Source organism: Falco cherrug (assembly GCF_023634085.1).
Source record: "Falco cherrug isolate bFalChe1 chromosome W unlocalized genomic scaffold, bFalChe1.pri SUPER_W_unloc_1, whole genome shotgun sequence".
In the NCBI taxonomy this organism is placed as follows: domain Eukaryota; kingdom Metazoa; phylum Chordata; class Aves; order Falconiformes; family Falconidae; genus Falco; species Falco cherrug.
The window spans coordinates 10,565,953-10,581,634 of NW_026599288.1; the positions used below are offsets into that span (position 1 = coordinate 10,565,953).

General features: G+C 37.9%; 1 protein-coding gene across 10 annotated transcripts in view; it reads right to left on the reverse strand.

Moving 5' to 3' along the window:
• The window catches only part of LOC129734913 (adenomatous polyposis coli protein-like), a 128,604-nt gene that overhangs the window by 21,779 nt on the left and 91,143 nt on the right, over nucleotides 1-15,682 (reverse strand). For 9 of the 10 annotated variants that reach the window (XM_055700309.1, XM_055700310.1, XM_055700308.1 and 6 more), the window contains 5 exons: nucleotides 15,336-15,440; nucleotides 7,162-7,260; nucleotides 2,928-3,306; nucleotides 1,552-1,647; nucleotides 543-682 (listed from right to left, as the gene is read on the reverse strand). In XM_055700309.1, the coding sequence (XP_055556284.1) occupies nucleotides 543-682; nucleotides 1,552-1,647; nucleotides 2,928-3,306; nucleotides 7,162-7,260; nucleotides 15,336-15,440 (819 nt within the window). The remainder of the gene's footprint in view (nucleotides 1-542; nucleotides 683-1,551; nucleotides 1,648-2,927; nucleotides 3,307-7,161; nucleotides 7,261-15,335; nucleotides 15,441-15,682) is intronic. The other variant, XM_055700311.1, reaches the window with a different exon arrangement.

The following is a 15,682-nucleotide window of genomic DNA, read 5'->3' on the forward strand; positions in this document are numbered from 1 at the left end:
GAAATTAGGAATCTATTTTCTCCAGTCATTTGAAATAGCACCCATTACGACCCAGACATGCTCCAAACATTTAAGAAAGAGGATCCAGGCTGAAGAAATTTGCAAAAATTTGTCAAATTAATAATATTAGTAAATAAGTGATAACCTTACAAAATTTGACTAAATTAACAGGTTTAGTTCAAAATCATCAGAAAAATCTATTATCCATAACAATTGGTACATTATGGAAAGATCTAGTGTATTGTTTACACAAAAATAAAGCAAATAGATAACATCTTTACTTTCAGTGACAAAATAGAAGTAACAATTTAATATGAAAGCTGATACTATACTTTTATGACATAACATTCAGTTTGTGCTCTGTGTTAGGAACAGGATGGAATGGCAAAGTTTTGGGGGAATTTCTGTGTCAGGCCAAAATGCAATATTCTATCCCAGAAATGCAATATCCTATCCTGGAGATTTTCATCACCTTTCTGAGAACTACAAGTCAAATACAGCTATGAACTGAAATTATTGTATGTTTGAAATTCTATTTTTACCTTGTTTGCCACATCTCCAAAAGTCAAGTTTGTCAGAGCCATTCCAGCATACCTCCTTAATGTAACACTATAGTGGTCATTTGTAAGTCCATACATTTCACAGTCCACTTGCAACAGTTCTGCAATGGCCTGCAAACATCCTTTAAAAATAAATAAATAATAATAAACAATACTACCTCTACTATTAATTTTCAATCTTAATATCAAGAATACACTATACACACATCAAGGAGTAAATTGCATTCATATGTACAGAATAAATCTCAAATATCTGAAAACCAAAAGGCTCAGAAAAGTAAATAGTATTTTCTTAAATACACTGTTAAATATTGACTCTGGATCTTGAATTGTGTGCTTAGTATAAGATGAAAAGTATGGTAGCATGATGTTGAGATTCTGGGGTAAGATGAGAACAGAAGCATTTATGAAGAGGTAAGAAGCACACCCATCTTTTAATTCCACCCAGTCAAAATCACATTTGACTAATAAACATACACCAATTACAGAAAAGGTTATTCAGTAAATCTGATAATTTTTAATTTAATAATTATTATTACTGAATCTTTTTATCCCAGAAAAAATACATATAATTTCTTAATTGATAATGAAAAGTGGCAAATTAAGGAAACTTGCATGCACAGAATTCACTGAAGATGGACTAAACCATTCAGGCTGTTATACAGGAACCAATATGTTTAACTCATAACAGAAAAATACCTCAGAAAGTAAGTCTCCATTATAAGTCCAATATTTCTAAAATTGCAAATACTTCCAGGATATAAATACCCTTCCAAAAATCACAGCTCATGCCAGATATAAGAGTAACTTGCATAACAACCTGTCCACTAGGAAATAGTCTAGCTATAAGTTCATTTAAATTGCATCAATCAGAGTTTAAACTAGTGGTAAAAAAAAATAATCCACATATTCAGCGAGGTATACAAGAAAGGAATGTCTGCATTTTCAAGAAGCATCTCAAAGGAAGTTAGAGAAACACACTTAGTCTTACCAAGCTCATTCATGGCATGCCTGTGTTCTTCATCAAATGAAAGTTTCATCAAAACACACACTGCAGGACAGATTTGATGATCAGCTGGAGCTCGCACTGATCACAAAATAGGTAACTATTAATATTTCTTATGTGTATAATTTTGTCTAGATCATAAGCTCTCCAAAGAGAATCTAATCTTAAACTAAATAAAGTACAGGTTTTTTTCAGGGTTTTTATCTTACCAGTAGCTCAAGAACAGAGAGTTAATTAAGAACATTACTAATTAATGTGAGTACAGAGGCTTGAATATGTGCACATACAATCAGGATTACATATATGTACAAGAAATATACTTGAAGATGAAAAGACTATGGAAAAGAATTTAGGGAGAATTCTGGATGCATGTATTAAGTAAAAAATATGACTTCAAGTACAAAAAAATAACCTAATTAATTTGGAAAAATAATAATATTAGTGAAACAAATCAGTAAGTTTAAATTTTCTGGCAGCATTAAATAATACAGCACCTATGGTGAAGCTGTTTCTTTGGGTGTTATGACCTTATGAATGGTTAAGCCTTTTGTTTCATAAAAGAACTTTTTAAGTTCATAATTTTGTGAGCCAGACTTCCCCTAAAGCATAAATTGTATTGGTACATCTCATTCAGAGACCCACTTCTACAAAATGATTCTTGCAGTAAAATCCAATATCCAAACCAGAGCCCACTGATTTCAGTAGTACTTCTGATATAGATGCCTAAAGCATATATTTACAAAATGGCAACTTTAATCCTCCCTTACTTCAGAAAAGCAGTTATTAAGTAATCCAGAAGGTTACATCATGTTTTTTTTTAAAAAAAAAACCTGTTATGTGAGAGAACTCCAATCCACTTGTCATTTCTCTGGTATTTTAACACTGAACTATTTCTTATGTATCACATTCGAAATAATAGTTCACATTATACTGAATAGACTGAGATTACTTAATTTCTGCCCTCTGTCCCTTTCCTAGATGAAATTTTTGTCTTATGAAAATATCTGAATAAAGAGCAATTTGGGATTATTTATTTAGATATATTTCATTATCCATTCAAATGTAAAATACCAGTGAGTAGAAATTTATGTTTAATTTGTAGATTATAAATATAATAACCTAGAATTATATCTGGAAAGCATACCAATGTCTATGATTTAAAGAACAAGTTTATAAATAAGATTTCATGTCTATAACAGATATTATTTCCTGATACTATCTCAACTTGAATATAGACAAATAAATAAATAAAAAAAACTTACATACATTCAACAGTAAATCAGATTAAAGCTGATTTTTTTTGTAAATTCACTGCTTTCAAAATATCTTTTAAACATCTTTATACAGTTTACAGAACCTACTTGGGTTCTTGTCCCGGTCCATGCCTTCTTCATGTGCCTCCTGCCATTTCCAACACGTTTCACAGTAAGCACGGACTTGCTCTAAGAGATGAAGCACACGGATTTCCCGTCTGCCTCGCTTATCATCAGGCTGGGAGTGAATGATGTTATGCAGTGCTGCTCTGGCTCTGGCACGGGCCTCTTTACTACAACGGGAATTTCCTAACAACACAGAGTCTTTATCATTTCCATGTAAAAGCTGGATGAGGAGAGGAAGACATCCAGACTGGCGCATAGATATGCAGCTGTCTTGAGAGCTAGACATTGCTAGCAATGTTCCTGACATGTCATCTTTACCATGAGTACCAAGCATCGACAATAATGAATACACCATTTCCACCTGCAGGTCAAATGATTTAAAAAAAACCCCAAAATTATATTTAAAAATACATATCAAAACAAACTTCTCAAAAGCATGCATGAGCAAAAAAAATATTATTTATATAACTGTGCAAGAATTCAATAGAATCATAGAACCATAGAATGGTTTGGGTTGGAAAACACCATCTAGTTCCAATCCCGCTGCCACAGGCAGGTACATCTTTCACTAGATCAGGTTGCTCAAAGCCCTGTCCAACTTGACCTTGAACACTTCCAGGGATGGGGCATCAAAAACTTCTCTGGGCAACCTGTTCCAGTTTCTCACCACTATCATCATAAGAAAAGTCTTCCTTTTATCAAATCTAAACGATAGAATAGAATCATAGAATACTTTAGGTTGGAAAAGAACTTTAAAATCAAGTCCAACCGTTAACCCAGGACTGCCAAGACCACCACTAAACCATGTCCCTAAGCACCACATCTACACGTTTTTTAGACACCTCAAGGGATGGTGATTCCACCACCTCCCTGGGCAGCCTGTTCCAATGCTTGACCACCCTTTCAGTGAAGACATTTTTCCTAATATCCAATCTAAACCTCCCCTGGTGCCACTTGAGGCCATTTCCCCTTGTCCTACCACTTGTTACGTAGTAAAAGAGACCTTCCTCCGCCTGCCTACAACCTCCTTTCAGGTAGTTGTAGTGAGCAATAAGGTCTCCCCTGAGCCTCCTCTTCTCCAGGCTAAACAACCCCAGTTCCCTCAGCCGCTCCTCATAAGACTTGTCCTCCAGACCCATCACCAGCCTCTTTGCCCTTCTCTGGACACGTTCCAGCACCTCTACATCCCTCTTGAAGTGAGGGGCCCAAAACTGAACACAGTATTTGAGGTGTGGCCTCACCAGTGCCGAGTACAGGCACTGTACATCATTTCCCTTGTCCTACTGGCCACACTATTTCAGATACAAGCCAGGATGCTCTTGGACTTCTTGGCCATCTGGTCACACTGCTGGCTCATATTCAGCCAGGTGTCAACCAGCACTCCCAAGTCCTTTTCCGCCTGGCAGCTTTTCCAGCCTGTAGTGTTGCGTGGGGTTGTTGTGACCCCAGTGCAGGACCCAGCACTTCTCCTTGTTAAACCTCATACAATTGGCCTTGGTGCATTGATCCAGCGAGTCCAGATCCCTCTGCAGAGCCTTCCTACACTCAAGCAGATCAACACTCTCCCCCCAACTTGGTATCGTCTGCAAACTTCCTGAGGGTGCACTCAATCCCCTTGTCCAGATCGGTGATAAAGATGTTAAACAGAACTGGCCCAATACTGAGCCCTGGGGAACACCACTTGTGACCAGACGCCAGCTGGATGTAACTCCATTTACTACCACTCTTTGGGCTCGGCCAGCCAGCCAGCTTTTAACCCAGCGTAGAGTACAGCTGTCCAAGCCATGAGCAGCCAGTTTCTCCAGCAGAATGCTATGGAAGACAGCATCAAAGGCTTTACTAAGGTCCAGGTAGACAACATCCACAGCCTTTCCCTCATCCACTAGGCAGGTCATCTTGTGGTGGAAGGAGATCAGGTTTGTCAAGCAGGACCTGCCTTTCATAAACCCATGCTGTCTGGGCCTGATCCCCTAGTTGTCCTGCACGTGCCACGTGATGGCACTCAGGATGATCTGCTCCATAACCTTCCCCAGCACTGAGGTCAGGCTGATGGGCCTGTAGTTCCCCGGATCCTCCTTCCTGCCCTTCTTGTAGATGGGCGTCACATTGGCTAACCTCCAGTCTGCTGGTACCTCCCCAGTTAGCCAGAACTGTCGATAAATGATGGAGAACGGCTTGGTGAGCTCCTCTGCCAGCTCCCTCAGTACCCTCAGGTGGATCCCATCCAGCCCCATAGACTTGTGCATGTCGAAGTGGAGCAGCAGGTCAGTAACTGTTTCCTCCTGGACTGTGGAGACTTCATTCTGCTCCTCCTCCTCCCTGTCTTCCAGCTCGGGGGGCTGAGTACCCAGAGGGTAACTGGTCTTGCTATTAAAGACTGAGGCAAAGGAAGCATTAAGTCCCTCAGCCTTTTCCTCATCCTTTGTGGCAATGTTCCCCACTGCATCCAATAAAGGATGAAGAGATGCACTGATTACCAGACCAATGAATTATATGTTTTCTTCAGAGACTATTCTAATGTCTCTGAAGATGATTACAAATACCAAGCTATGAAACATGAATAGCAGTAGGTAGACTAAGTAGTAAGTCTGTTAACATGCATTCTTCTTAATACTAGATTTGCTGAAGGAATAAAAAACTTAATATAATTATATCATCACATGCAAAATCCACTGAAATACTCTTGGAGTCTATTTAATGACAGCCTAGCATCCTAGTTTGTAGATCCTTACTTCCTGGTCTGGGAAAAACTCAAATACAAGATTAAGACAATCTACTTGGATTCTTAAATGAGAGTTAATTCAGTCTTCTTTATGCATGCCTCTTGACAGACACTTTAAGCAGCAGCTTTATTCAACAGTTATTTAGATTTGGAAGATTAATTTTTTCTCAGAGAATAAATCTGTAGAAGCTATCAAAACCTGGCCTCCAGATTTGTGTCACATGTAGTACAGGAAAAACTCTAAAATATATATATTCTTTATAAATATATATATATACTCACTTTACAGACATCTCTTTTTGCATCTGTAAATGCTTAAAAACTACTGCTTTCCCTTCTTCACGTGCATTAATTTCAAGCTTTTCTTACCCCACAGCACACTAAGATGGACCTATTTGTCTTTTTCTTTCTACACTTAGTACCCTTCTCTGCATTCATAGCTCTCCCCTTTTCTGCACCTTTTGGGAATTCTACACTTTATAATGGGAAGTAGAAAACAGACACTCTCGCTAATGTCACCTGCATTTGGTGCACACATACAATGAAGGGCAGAAATTACAACATAACACTGTTTTAAGGCCCAACATAATTTAATACTATGTCAAGGTCCTGATTCCCAGAAGACTGGGATCAGCACCACATTGATAATATCTATATTGCTGCTGATGCCAGCGATAGTATAAACTTCAGTGGTTCAGGAACTCAATTGTGTGTTACAGATTTGTTGTTTTTTTCTCTCTTCATGCTGCTCGTATATCTTGAGTACACTCTATTATATATCAAGCTTCACTTCTATTTTTCAGTAACTTTTTAGAATACACTGCAGATATATAAAAGGTTGCTTTAAAAGATGGAAAGAGTACCTCCTATTTCCATTGAGAAAGAAGAAATTGCAGCTAAGGAAATTTAGGTTGATATTAAAAATTTTAATAGTAAAAATTGAAAAACTGATAGAGATTGATTATCGTTAAAGCTTTTACCAATAGGTTAGACAGCTTTCACGTGCTGTTAAGAATGCTCTTGATAAAATTAATGCATTACTGAGAGATATATTAGATGATCTCCTCAAAGTCCCTTCACATTTCCTATTTTCAATTATTATTCAATTAAAATATTTTAGTCACTATAAGCATTTTCCATTCTCCATTATTCTATGTCGTATTATCTAAATTACTATAGAGACAATGAATAGACATTTATTACCATCAAGAGCTTACATAACTTTTTAAAAAATGTATTTACATTTCTTAGCAACACCATCTGTTTTGAGGACTCAGACTCCAGTAAAGTATTCCAAGAACTGCTTTTAAAAGGGTTAGTTTTCATAATGGACTATGCATCAATATCGCAAGTTTTTTAGGTACTCAATTTCTTGCAATCAAATTTTCCTTATTGATCATTCAACTAATATTGGCACTATTGACAGAAACAATGAGGTTATTGTATTAGTAAAAATGTAGCATTAGCAACCTGTGGTTTGTAATCTTTGGTTACCTTGGTACCCAGATGATTTGTCAGTCTGCGAGGAACAGAATAGTTATTACTAGAGTTCATAACACTGGCTGTGTCATGGTCCATTTGAGCAGCAGAACCCTAAAAATTTAAACAACAACTCAGTATAACACAAATTCTAACTGCAATACCAACTATTGTCTAAAACAGTTTCAGCCTTGGATGATGAAATCATATTTATAATAATGAACTGTCAGCATGTATTTTGGTTAAGTTAGGTCCCCCCACCCCAACATAACTTAGATGCCACTGTTAAACTGGATTTTATTATCCATTTTTCCCCTAAAATCAATCTCAAACAAGTTATATTTTCAATGGAAGTCTTTTATAATTATTTTCACCAAGAAAAAAAGAGAACTGGACTTGGCAACAAACTGAATTATGATTTTTACAGAGGAAGAAAAATGTAGCCTCTACTTTTAGGTCAGATTACACAGAGAGTAGCAATAAGCCTGTACTACCTTCAGAACACCATCAGATATGCAGGAATTGACAAGGAAAGAGATTGATCTTGACAAGGAGCAACCTACTTGAACTTGTCTTTTACAAAGGCAAATCACAGGTGAATGAATCATTCTATTTTTTAATGGAAAGCTACAAAATAATGCTGACATTTGTTGTAACTTCTCTAGAAACTATGGTAGATAGCATGTTTCTACCTATTGTAACAACACCCAGTTATTAACATCTTTGCCCTTTTAAAATCTATTTTGTGTACTTACACCCCGCTCACCTTTACCCTTTTATCTTTTCACGCTCTTCTTTGGAGTGGTGTTTGTGTGTGTGTGTGTGTGTGTGTATTTAGTTCATTCTTTTTCTCTGCTTCCTGTCTGTGAAGCTTCCTTTTCTATGTCCCTCTCTCACAAGAAGATTCCATTCAGTTTGGGGTACTTAAAAATACATTTGAACAGTATACAATTTAAGGCAAAATTGTTCTCTTTGTTTCATTGCTGTACTGGGTGAGCATTATTTTATCTCAAAATTGAACTGAGTGCCTTCTTACATTGAAGTTTGCCCAACATTCCATTGTCCTGAGCCTGCATCACTGTATTAAGTAATTTTTCCCCTGTATTAGCTCTAACAGAAGGAAGACACAATTTCCTAAGAGTTCTTAATCCTTTTATATATACCTAGGTGAATATGTTACCTGCTGTGATCAAAACAGGTGGTAATACAATAAATACTTACCTGGAATCATATGTTTGGCCTCTTAACAAAACAGCCTAAATAAAAAATAAACTCTGGAAGTTGAAAAATTACTTCATATTCTAACTGTTAAGCACTAACTGTAAAGGAATCACAGAAGCAAACTCCTACAAAAATCATAAATATTACTGGAACATATCAGTGACATTTAGAAAGCCATGTACAAAATGATGTATGCTATTTTAAAGACACAGGTCTTTTAATCTACTGACTTTTAATTTCTGGTAGAGATTATAAAAAAAACCAAAAAAATTCTAGTCATACTGGAATATTTAAACAGACTAATTTCATTCTCCATTTGAATCCAGAACATTTCCTCAATATTCCTGAATAAGTATTAGCATAGGATATTAAATAAGTACAGCTACTATGATTTAAATTCACACATTATTTTGTTCCAATATATATTTCCTATGTAAACAAGCACTTCTTTTTGCTGTTATGGATGGGAAAAATTGAAAGACTTAAAGCTTGGGATAAAAACTACATTAGACTTCCTAAATTATTTCACTTTAATAATCTACAGTGCCTTCAATATGGGAAAGAACCCTGAGATTTTTACAGTGACTGATCCATTAATATCATCTTGACCTCAGACTACATTCAGAGGATTACAGGTTTCATATATGTACATGCCAAAATTCTCCACTCACACAAAATTCTACTGTTCAATATGCTCATTTTACCCAAGAAGGAAAAAAAGATGCAAGTTTGGAGCACCACCTATTAAAGTCCAGTGTACTGTAGACAGAAATAACATACTAGCAGGAGCGGTCTGGAAACTAGGACCATGCGTGGCAATCAGTTAGCTGAGGGGAATGTGCTCCAGCTTGTCTAGACAACAATTAACATGATGGGGCATGTTTGCAGAGCACAGGGGAATGTGCTCGAGCTTGTCTAGACAACAATTAACATGATGAGACATGTTTGCAGAGCACAGGGGAGCGGGAAACGGATGGCGCCAAGGAAAGGTAACCCCTTGCTGTTAATTGCTGGTAGTTAACCACCAATCAGGGATTGCCTAGTATGCAATGCTTAGCTTCAAGAACCAATCTGTTTAAAACGCGCAGCTTCTGAAAGTGTATAAAAACTCGTGCTTCTGTACAATAAATTGACATTTGCTTGCATCAAGCTGCGTCCTGTCTCTTCATTCGCCGCAAATTGGTGACCCCGACGTGATGCGTTTAAGGATCTGACGTGAAGGGCTCTCGAATCGCCTATCTGAGCGACATGCAGCGAATCCCACAGAACTTTGAATGATCTGCTGAAAGGAAGCAGGAGCCGGCCTGAAATCCCTCCGGAGTTGAGAGGTGAGCTGTGGGAAATCCGTAATGGGGAATCAGGCTTCGTCCCCAGAAAGAGACGTATATGGACTCATGAAGGGTCAGATCAGAGTCCGTGCCTCAATCTCCTCAAATGGTGACCCCTATGGTGGTGTTCCGAAGCCTTGGAAGAATAAGGATGGAACTGGTCGATAAAAAAGACAGCTCGTGGAAGAGGGCTGCGTTCCGGAGGAGACGGCTTGGCTGAACGATCGTCTTGCTGGCTGGACCAGGCAGACAACCTAAACCCCGAGGACAACACCTGTATGCATCGAGACAGGTGAGCAGCCAAGAAACTTTAGAGACTTTGAAAGAAATGAAAGTGTGTACATACAGCAGCCAATTGTATGATGCTGCCGCGGAGGGGAACTCCGTGTCGGGAATGCATTTAACATCTTGGTGGCAAATTCTGACTACTCTTTGCCAAGCGTGGACTAATTCTACTAATGGTGCTAAACCAGAGGAAGCTGTAAATTCCACCGACAGCGCGACTCTTCTCAAGACACCGTCAGCGATGGCGATTCTGTCCACACCTCCTCTGCCCCCAAAGCTTCTGTCACTGATTGCAGCGACCCTCACAACACAGGAGCAAGCACGGGAACAGGACAACTCGGACAATGATTTCACTGACACTGATAAACCCTTTGATCCAGGTCCTATAGATCTGGAAAAGGAGCTAGACCTTTCCCCACCCCCTCGTCTCTCCTGATGCATTGATTGTATTTTTGGGGAGGGTGAAAGGGGGTCTGAGGGATTGGTGGCAGGAATGCAAGTGGGAAACACTTAAGTGATGGGTTTTGGGAGTCACTAGGGCATGTTCAGTATTTTGTCAGACAAATCAACCTGCAGAGTGGCAGCCTGTGCAATACGAGGCTGTTAAAGGGTTAAGCAAAGCAGTGCGGGAAGGGAGGATTCATAATACATTTGCTATGTCCCTTCTTGAAGTGATGGCAGAGCCTTATACACTCACACTGCGTGATTGGAAGTTAATTGCTTTGTATGGTACTAACTGATACAGTATATGATGTGGTTATCTGATTTTTGTGAGCTATGTGTAGTGGCCTTGACTGAAAACCTTAATCGGGGAATTGCTGTTAACTATGAGCAGTTGGCTGGAGCAATTAACTGTGCCGATTCTGTGACTCAGGCAAGGTATCCCAGGGACAACTGTTTGCAAATGAATGAGATGGCTATTAAGGCAGTCAGGATGTGGGAGTCTTGCCACAGTCTTGCAGGGTCCTAGAGAGTCACTAACTTTAATACTAACTTGATTGATTGGCTTCAGAATATTTTGCAACTAGTCGAACATGAGGAAGCTCAAGGGTTGCTTTTAAAACAACTAGCTGTGATAATGTCAATGAAAATTGTAAACGGGCAACTTTCACAATCGCAACCCCAACATGTGTCAAATGATTGTAACGCAGAACTCACAGCAGACTGTAATTCTCAGGCTGAGTTCTGGAATGCAGCATATAACACATTTTTGCTTTTCTAATCTCTTCTGTAAGAATAGTACACGCTCTTAACTTGCTTAGTAAATTAGGCTGCTAGCTTGCTAAACAAAGTAATACTACAAATACTATATTTTTTTTCTGGCTTATTAACAGATGTTGATTCTGTCCATCATGTTGCTACAGAACCGAGTTGCTATTGATTTTTATTATTAGCACAGGGACACAAGTGTGAAGACTTTGATAGGATGTGTTACGTGAATCTGAGTGACCACTGTGAATTAATTTACAAAAGTATACAAAACTCAAAAGCCTTAAAACAAAGATCTGCAACAGAGCCAGGGGCGGGATGCCTTTGGTCTCTTCTCACGGCTGGGAAACTTTGGGCCATGACTCAAAAGTATTACAGGATTTATTATAATTATCTTTAACCACCTTATTGATGTTTGCCTTATGTCTCCCATACCTTTTTTCCTGTATTCAGTGTTTAGTTGATTGTAACATAAATCAGCTCATGGTCACCCAGCTACACACAACCTTTGCCTCCTCGCAATTAACAAGCAAAAAAGGGGAGGATAGAGAATGTCTGAAGAGAGATAGGAGAGGAAGCTGGAGAATTATTTGACCTAACAAGAGATGAGAAAACAACTAGGTATTGTGAAGGAGAATAGGAAAGATAAACATGGTTATTTAGTGTTTAATAGGTGTCTGCACGCTTGTAGAGATATATAGCTATGTAACTGCATGAACGATTTCTGCCCTGAGCCTGGTGGCGCATACAGCTGCGGTTTGTGTCCGGGCTCAGAGATGTAAATAGGGGCTTCTCTGTTATGGTAAAAGTGTTTCTCTTTGCATAAAAAAGAGAGGGAATGAAGGGAATGACCCCAGAGGTATGTTCAGAGAAGGCATGCTATGTTTCGAACTTTTTGACTGAACCAGTTCTTGTTTGGTGAGCCCTTCCACCTATGTATAATGTTAATCCAAAAGAAGCTGATATTCTTTACACTTTGAATGTCAATAATTGTCTTTCTGTAGATGCTAATGTAGTAGGAGGCTATGATGGGAACGTGTCATTCGGTTCTTCTCTTATCCAGAGTAACAGCAGGGAAAGCATTAAAGAGTTAAATCACCTTGTTTGGTAGGCAGTTAAGAATGTGAGTCAAAATTGCCACTGCTTTTTGTTGTTGGTTCAAGGACATGGCTGTGAGGATTTGGATGGTATGTGCTGCGTGGATTTTAGGCGCCCCATTGCAGCAACATGTTATCAAAATCTGAGAAAATGTCAGCCTTTTTGGCATCCATTCACTCAGTTGGCAGTATTGTTTGTTTGCTATTACCTTGGTTGCTGTCATGTTTGCAAGGGCCCTGCAGAACATGGCAAACCTGGTACTAGCTGTTCAAAAACAAAAAGGGGAAATTGTAAAATTGTACGGAACAAAGACAGTGGGTTATTTTGACATTGATAATATGCCTTAGTTGGTTTTTTATTTGTTCTATTACTTGTGCCTTGTTTTTGCTCGGTTTCAGGGGTTCTTTTGTGCAACAGGAAGGGGGAGATGCAGGAGCGGTCTGGAAACTAGGACCATGCATGGCAATCGGTTAGCTGAGGGGAATGTGCTCGAGCTTGTCTAGACAACAATTAACATAATGAGACGTGTTTACAGAGCACAGGGGAGTGGGAAACGGATGGCGGCGCCAAGGAAAGGTAACCCCTTGCTGTTAATTGCTGGTAGTTAACCACCAATCAGGGATTGCCTAGTATGCAATGCTTAGCTTCAAGAACCAATCTGTTTAAAACGCGCAGCTTCTGAAAGTGTATAAAAACTCATGCTTCTGTACAATAAATTGACATTTGCTTGCATCAAGCTGCGTCCCGTCTCTTCATTCGCCGCACATACTTTTCCTATTGTTTCTAAAAAATGGTATCAACTTTGATCCAAATAGCTATTTCCTTCAAAGCCATCTTTTTTGATCAGGGGTCCTCAAACTACGGCCCACGGGCTGGATATGGCCCCCCAGGGTCCTCAATCCGGCCCCCGGTATTTACAGAACCCCCCCGCCGGGGGTTGGGGGGGGAAACCAAGCAGCCGCAGATGACTGCCTGCCACTTTGTCTGCATGCTGGCCCCCTGTTTAAAAAGTCTGAGGACCCCTGTTTTTGACCTTACTACTTTGAGGATGCCAGGAGAACCAAATTAAATGCAATTAGTCTTTAGGACCCAGTGAGAAAGGTAATCTCAAAAAAGTAGACATTCATCTGAGAAACTGGAACATTACAGACTTACATGAACCCTCTTCTTGTGTAGAGCCTTTTCTTTCCAAATCTTTTCCTATCCTTCTATTTGATCTTGTTTTCTCTTTTTTATACTTTCCTCTCTTTCACTTGTTGTTTGTTGTACTATACTAGTTATTTACTCTGTCAATCAGGTTGTGTTCCCTGTTTGTGGCATATTTTATTAATAAAATAACACATTGAATTTCTTTATAAAATTTGCGAAATAAACGTTTGAATAAATTTCATTGCAGTGGCAGAATAGTAAGCATAATGGGACAGAAGAGAAGACAGCTGAAAGATGGTACAGAAAAGGGACATGGCTGTATCCTGAAAAATCCTTTCTTCAACTGGCAAATTTTCAATTAGCACTTCTCATATGACTACAAAACCAATTAGCCCCAAATTATTCAGTTAAAACTTTTTGCACTCCACTGCATAGTGATTGCTCAAAGAATCAAAGTATATTGAGCTGGTTTATCAGAAATAAATGCTATGCTAAATCTATTAAGCCTTCTGTCTCTGGACTTGCCCTAAAAGTAAATAATCCTCAGATGTCTCTTAAAACACAGATTCAGAGCCCTGGATCTATCAACTTCCAGGAGGAAAGAATACAAAAGCTTTAAATATTATAATGAGGCAAAGTTCAAAATTGCTCAAATCCTAAACAAAAAACCTCAAATGAAGAATGGATGAATTGTCTACTTGCGTAATGTCTGCCAAGGCATATGGGAATCCCTTCTTCCTTGTAAAATATCTGTTGTCCAAAATAACTCCCGATTCATAAAATCAAGAAAGAAAATACAGCCACAATGCATCAATTATTTAAATGCATTATGCTTTTAGCTCCAAAGCAGCAGTGATTATTTTTTTTCCCAAGCAATAAAGCTGTCATGAGAATTAGAGTGAGAGTATCAAGCAACTGTTCAAATATAGCAGAGAGAACTTAATTCAAAATAGTTATCAAATATCTTTCAAAAGCAAAAGTATGGGCTATGCTTAATGTTGAATCAGAGTAAACACTCAAGCCAAACAAGAAAATATATTCTTTCTGATAAATCTTCTTGTACAGGATACTTTCAGAAGGATCTAAATAATTCTACTTCCCTAAAGTAGCACAGATATTTTACACATTAATTAAACGATCAATTTTATAGCATGAAGTTTTAAGAGCCCAAATTGCTAATGTGAATGTCTCAGCTACAGTTGGAGATTATGAAGTGAATGAACATTAATTAGCGCATGATAAATAAATAAAGTATTTTTAGCCAAAGAAAGAGGTCTCAAACTTGCAAAAATATTAATATAAAAATTAAAGAATTTCATGTAGCCCTCTAACTACAGTGCTAATATGTTTCACTAATAAAAAGAATGACAATGAAAGATTATTTAAAAGCATTTATATAATCCTCCAGCACACATCCAGATTATCTCATTGATAATACTGTTTCAAAGCTTTATCTAAAATAGTATTAACAAAAAATTAAATATAAACCTGCCATTTGATTATTTTAATTTTAAAATCACTGATATTTCAGTGATAATTTCTCAAGTGATTTTTTGAGCAATTTCCCATAATTAAACCATACTTCTAATATTACGGTTCACCTAGAATAAAATACATTTTCTATAGTAATTCTTTTTATTTGTTTCTTAGTATTAGGCTCATTAATCATTTAAATAAAAGAAAACGGCTCCTTGCATTACAGAATGTTTACACTTCATCCTATTAAAACATTTCTTTCTAATAAATACAAGAAATTTTCTCACTTCCAGATGGAATGAAGACAAGCATAAAACTTTAAAAAATGAACAGGCATACAAACATAATAAGGTATATACCAAAATATAAGCATTGCACATTTCAAGTATCTAATTATACTAACACAGAAAAAAATCAATTTACCTGACCAGTACCAGTAGTTGCTATGTTGATTTCTGCTGTTCCTTGACCTTCACTGTGCCTCTCTGTATCATGGGAGCCCGTATCATGCTTGCTTTGAGGCACCCTCTGTTAATACATGTATGAAATTATATACAGAAATGAAGTACACTTTAACATTCAAAGCTCTCTACACAATAAATGCATCAATGCTGTATCTTTGCACAGCCATTGAGTAGTGCTTTGTATTTCATAACCCTTAGCTTCAATAATTAACAGCTGAGACAGTATCTTAGAAAAATTGCAAGATGAAAGCAAAGCATGTCCTTTCACGATTATAGTCCAGCAAGACAAAGGATTTCTGTGAGACA